Consider the following 4,664-nt stretch of genomic DNA (forward strand, 5'->3'; position numbering starts at 1 on the left):
CACAAGGAGGAGGATATTTGCGTCAGCGTTGAATAGGTTGCGCTGTTCCGCAAATAGCTGCTATAGTCTCTCCTGAAAACTTTAGATGCGTTTATACGTATGTTATTTTTCCTTTTCCTTTCTGGCCACCATGTGCCACATAATTTCCCGCGGTAAGAATAAAACACACTATTTCTAATCAGCACTTTTTCCTGTCTGTGTCTTCAACTTGGACGCTCCTTTCGCTCACATTAATGACATGTTAAGTCGGACTACGATTATCCCCAGGGGAGATTGCAGATGCATTCATCATTTGCATCGCAGCCACTCCCATATGACAAACCTCAAAAACTGTAGAGAAGGCGGTCCTCGCTCCCGACGGACGTCTCTTAAAACGCGTTGAACGGCGCACCCCAAATCACGTGCATCGGCGCGTCGTCGCAGGCGTGCTCATTCTCCGCATCGTCAGGACAGCGCTGGGAACCATAGTCGACCATCCGATTGTGGGCACAGCTTTGAGCACTGGCAGACACGCCTACAGATGCGTTCACAACCCGGTGACAACTGTATTTTCCAGTGTATACTCAAGTATATATGAAGCGGCAACCATGGCCCCAGATTATGCATATTCATTATTGTACACGATATGAGACAGAACCGAATTAAGATGTTTCCGATTATTTGTATCGCACCATTGAGTCGATGTGCGCTTACCGACTGCAGAATATCCCGAACGCACACATAACACGGTGCGCTCTGGATCATGTCCGAGATTTCTTGGCGTAGTATGCGTGTATATCCATACACAATAAGAAATTCGCCACTCGGGACGGGGTCGGGGCGAGACCGGACCTAAGCCGAGCCTGGGCCAAACCTGACCCCGGCTCGGGCAGGACTCGGGCCTCACGCCGAGTTTGAGGGGTCGGGCTGGGCCAAGTGCAGAGATAACTTCGCGCTGCAGGCCCGGGTTAAGCTCAGAGGCTCGTAAGTCCAGCATTCTTGGAGAAAATTTTCGAATTTGGGAATATTGTAATGTACTGTTACGGAAATATTGAAGGTAATGGCATAATCTTAAGATACGTAGCAAAATCTTTCTGTTGAAGTTTTTCCATCACTCGCATCCAGTAGCTAAGACTTACCTAGAAAACCAATGGGGAACGTTTTTGACGATAGCAAAAACGTTACTAGCAAAAAATACAACCCTGCCGAGTGGAGGTCTGCGGGCATATTGATTGTTATAGTGAAATTTTACAATGTACGAAAGAATTGCGTTCATAAACTTTTTTTCGTTCAAAAATGCTTTTGCCCAGAACTGCGGGGATGAGCCCACGTTGGGCCCAGGCCTCTGACGGAGGCTCGTGTAGTTCTCTACATCCCGGGTTTGTACAACAAAGCTGTTTCAATCAAGTGGGCGCAGGGCCTACCGAGCAAGACTTCTATGCAGGGCTTTAAGATGCCTTGGTTGATTAACTAATACGACATATAGAACGGCGACAACTACTGAGCAGAACGCAGAGCATGCTACCAGCTCACATGTCCGCGTTATAAAATCAGTTCGATGCATAAAAACTTTACTTTACTGACAACGCAGAGTTACAAGGATAGCTGTCGTGGCTTTGACTCCGTGCGCAAAACGGCAGCATAGTATAAGCAAGAAGAGACGCTAAAGCATTCATTTTCGTTTTTATGACGAAGAAAAGTAAATCAGGACCATGTAAATCATCTCACGTCCAGAGCTATGATAATCGCCATTTGCATTTGTATGGTCGCAGTGAAGATCAGTTTGAACAGCAGTGATCACGGATGTAATATGAGCACTACTCTTTACTGTGTTCACATAATGGCAAACTCAAATTGGGCTCCACTGCACCAATCAGCACTTTCAGGAACGTGGTAAAAAGCAGCCTCTGTGACCAGAGGCCTGTTGCAATTCTACTAAATGTTCGCGAATATTTATGTCCTGAAAACAAAATAAGGCAAGCAGCGCAAAATTTTCAAGCAGAAACTTCTCCAGACCAGCAACAAAAATTTTGGACACATCGTAATCTGGAATAAGGGCGTTTAAAAATTTTAAAAAGGCTAAAGCAGATTATAGTCATGAGGAGTGAGAGCATTCGCATGTAGCCTTTGCCCTGGCAAGGTCAGACGCCGATGAAAGGTGAGCACACCGGATCATTCCCGCTCGCGCGGCAAACATGGCGCACGCTGCAATTCGTATCCCCTTTCCTTTCACGCATGAACGCAAACACGTCAAGAACTGTTTATCGCGTGCGTCCACAGTCAGCTATACACCAGTAGAACGATGCTGGCTAAAATGGATATTTCCTCATTGATCCAAAAAAACCAGTCGTACTTCAAGCCCAGTAACGTCCTCCAGAAAAGAAAGCGCTGTTTAGGAGCCCTCTTGACACAGAATTCGCTTTCAGCCCTGCCGTACGTGGCAAAGACGTTATCAGTTGTTTGGGCCGCGCCGCTGTGAGACATTGACCGAGGAAAGTGAGCTCGCGACGCTACCCGGCGCGTTCAGGAGGTCAACTCTACGCGGGAACCATTGAGACCGCTATAAAGGGCACCCTGCGTTGTAGACCGCCGTCAGACGAAACCGAGAGCCAGCCGTGGATACCAACATGAGAGCAGTAGTAAGTACATGTGCTGTGCCGAGCGCTTTTAGCTGAGCCGCCCCGACTACTTCGGGCAGCACGATCTCTTGTGGTAGCTCTACACCCGCAGTCCTCAGTGCGGTTGAAGAGCTCCTTCAAGGTTTCAAAATGAGCGCTAGTGTCTTCCAACAGCTCATGAAAGCAGGGAGCGTAACGAGTCACATTCGGAGACTATGGCGCTGCAAATTGAGAGATGATGCAGAGTTCTCTTTTGTGTAGTCTTGGCGGCTTTCATGCAAGCTTCGTGCAGGCATTAAAACTGCCATCATAGCGTGCATGCTTATAGGAATCTTTGTATGTTAAATGAATGGGAATCTCTTGAAAAACAGGCAGCACTAAGATGGGCTTATGTTCTGTCCAAAGCAACAGTGCAGCAGGTTTTCCACGCGAAATTACTACAAATATAGATGAGTTCGCATCCTGACCAAAGTTACTGAGATTGCGTCAACCTTTCCGGCTCAGGTGTTCGCCGTCGTCCTGTACGTGCTCCTGGGAAAGGCATCTGCTGGTGCCCTCGGCGCAGGCGCACCAGGTCACTTCGTCGGAGGGGGCGCAGGGGCACTCGGCAGCCAGGGTGTGGCCGTCGGTCTCGGGCCTGGTCAAGGAGCGGGACTTGCCGCCGCTCTTGGCGCTGGATTCAACGGTGGTCTCGGAGCCGGATTGCTGGGGGCTGGAGGGCCGGTTATTGCTGCGCCGAATGGCCAAGGAGTGTCTGTACCCGCACCGGTGGCAACACCGATCGCGTCGGTGACGTTTCTGAAGCAGCCCGTTGTGAATCTGCGTTACGTGACGAAACCGGTCATCAAATACGTAAAGCACCCGGTGGCCACTGTTCATCACGCCATCAGACCAGTCGTTCGCGTGGGGCAGGCGGCCGGAGGAATCAGTCTCAACGGACACGGCCTTGCCGGTTTTACCTCAGCGCTTGGCGGTGGAGCGGGAGGCTTTAACGGTGGGGCGGCCGCACTCAACGGTCTGAATAACGTCAAAGCAGCCGCCATTAAAGCGCACGCAGCCACCGTAAACAGTCTGGCTGGGCCAGCGGGAGGCGCCGGGGGTCTTGAAGGCCTTGGTGGGCATGGTCTTCTCGGCCATGGACTTCCCGGACACACTCTCGTAGGCCCCGGCATCGGAGGTCCCGGTCTGGGAGGACCAGGACTCGGTGGACCAGGATTCGGTGGACCAGGACTTGGAGGACCAGGACTCGGGGGACCAGGTCTCGGCGGACAAGGCCTCGGGGGACATGGTCTCGGGGGACATGGTCTCGGGGGACATGGTCTCGGGGGACCGGGACTTGGAGGACAGGGGCTGGGAGCCCTAGGACTACACAGTTTGGCTATGCAAGGCTTGGGAATGCAAGGCCTCGGAGGGCTTGGTGGCCCTGGACTAGGTGGACCTGTTTACGGCGGCCTAGGTGGACCTGGAATTGTTGGTCTTGGTGCGCGTCATCCAGGTTTGGTCGGCATAGGGCTGGGCGGCGTTGGTTACAAGGGTGGTCCTGCTTTTAAGGGCGGCCTCGGAAATGGTGGCGCAGGCGGTGATGGCGGTACCACTCTCCTGGGCGCTCTTGGAGCAGATGGTGTTGACGGAGCTGTTGCAGCTATCAGGACGGCGCACAATTTATCTCCAAGTGTGGCTGTTAAATCAGGCGGAAAGCCTTATTAGGGAGATATATTCTTGCATGATGTAGTTCAGTCCAAAAAGAATGAAAAAAGTACTTTATTCTTCCCGAAACAAAGCAAACATTTGAAGCGCCCATTTCGAACTGTGTGGGAAAGGAGGAGTCTATAACTGTCATTGTCCAGGTGCCCACAGAAGGTTTCGGAACTCAGAAGTCAAGAAAAAGCTAATTTTTTTTACTGGCTTAAGTGCAGCATATACACTGCGCCGATAGCGCAGGGGATTGAAGACCACACCCTTCAATTCGTGGCTGCACGATTTCACTGCAAAGAAATTAAGCTTTTTCGTGGCTCCCGTGCCCTGAAAGTTTCTCCGGGCACCTGTAAACATATTTTTTCGCATATG

The 4,664-nt window shown here is 51.0% G+C and overlaps 1 protein-coding gene across 1 annotated transcript; it reads left to right on the forward strand.

Moving 5' to 3' along the window:
• The first annotated feature begins 2,606 nt into the window (after positions 1-2,606).
• On the forward strand, positions 2,607-4,304 carry LOC149351209 (uncharacterized). The gene is made up of 2 exons (XM_089576991.1): positions 2,607-2,618; positions 3,102-4,304. The coding sequence occupies exons 1-2, from the start codon at positions 2,607-2,609 to the stop codon at positions 4,302-4,304; spliced, it is 1,215 nt and encodes a 404-aa protein (XP_089433117.1).
• The last annotated feature ends 360 nt before the right edge of the window (positions 4,305-4,664 follow it).

The sequence above is a fragment of the Amblyomma mixtum genome, chromosome 3 (genome assembly GCF_055824585.1).
Source record: "Amblyomma mixtum isolate Tamu chromosome 3, ASM5582458v1, whole genome shotgun sequence".
NCBI lineage: Eukaryota > Metazoa > Arthropoda > Arachnida > Ixodida > Ixodidae > Amblyomma > Amblyomma mixtum.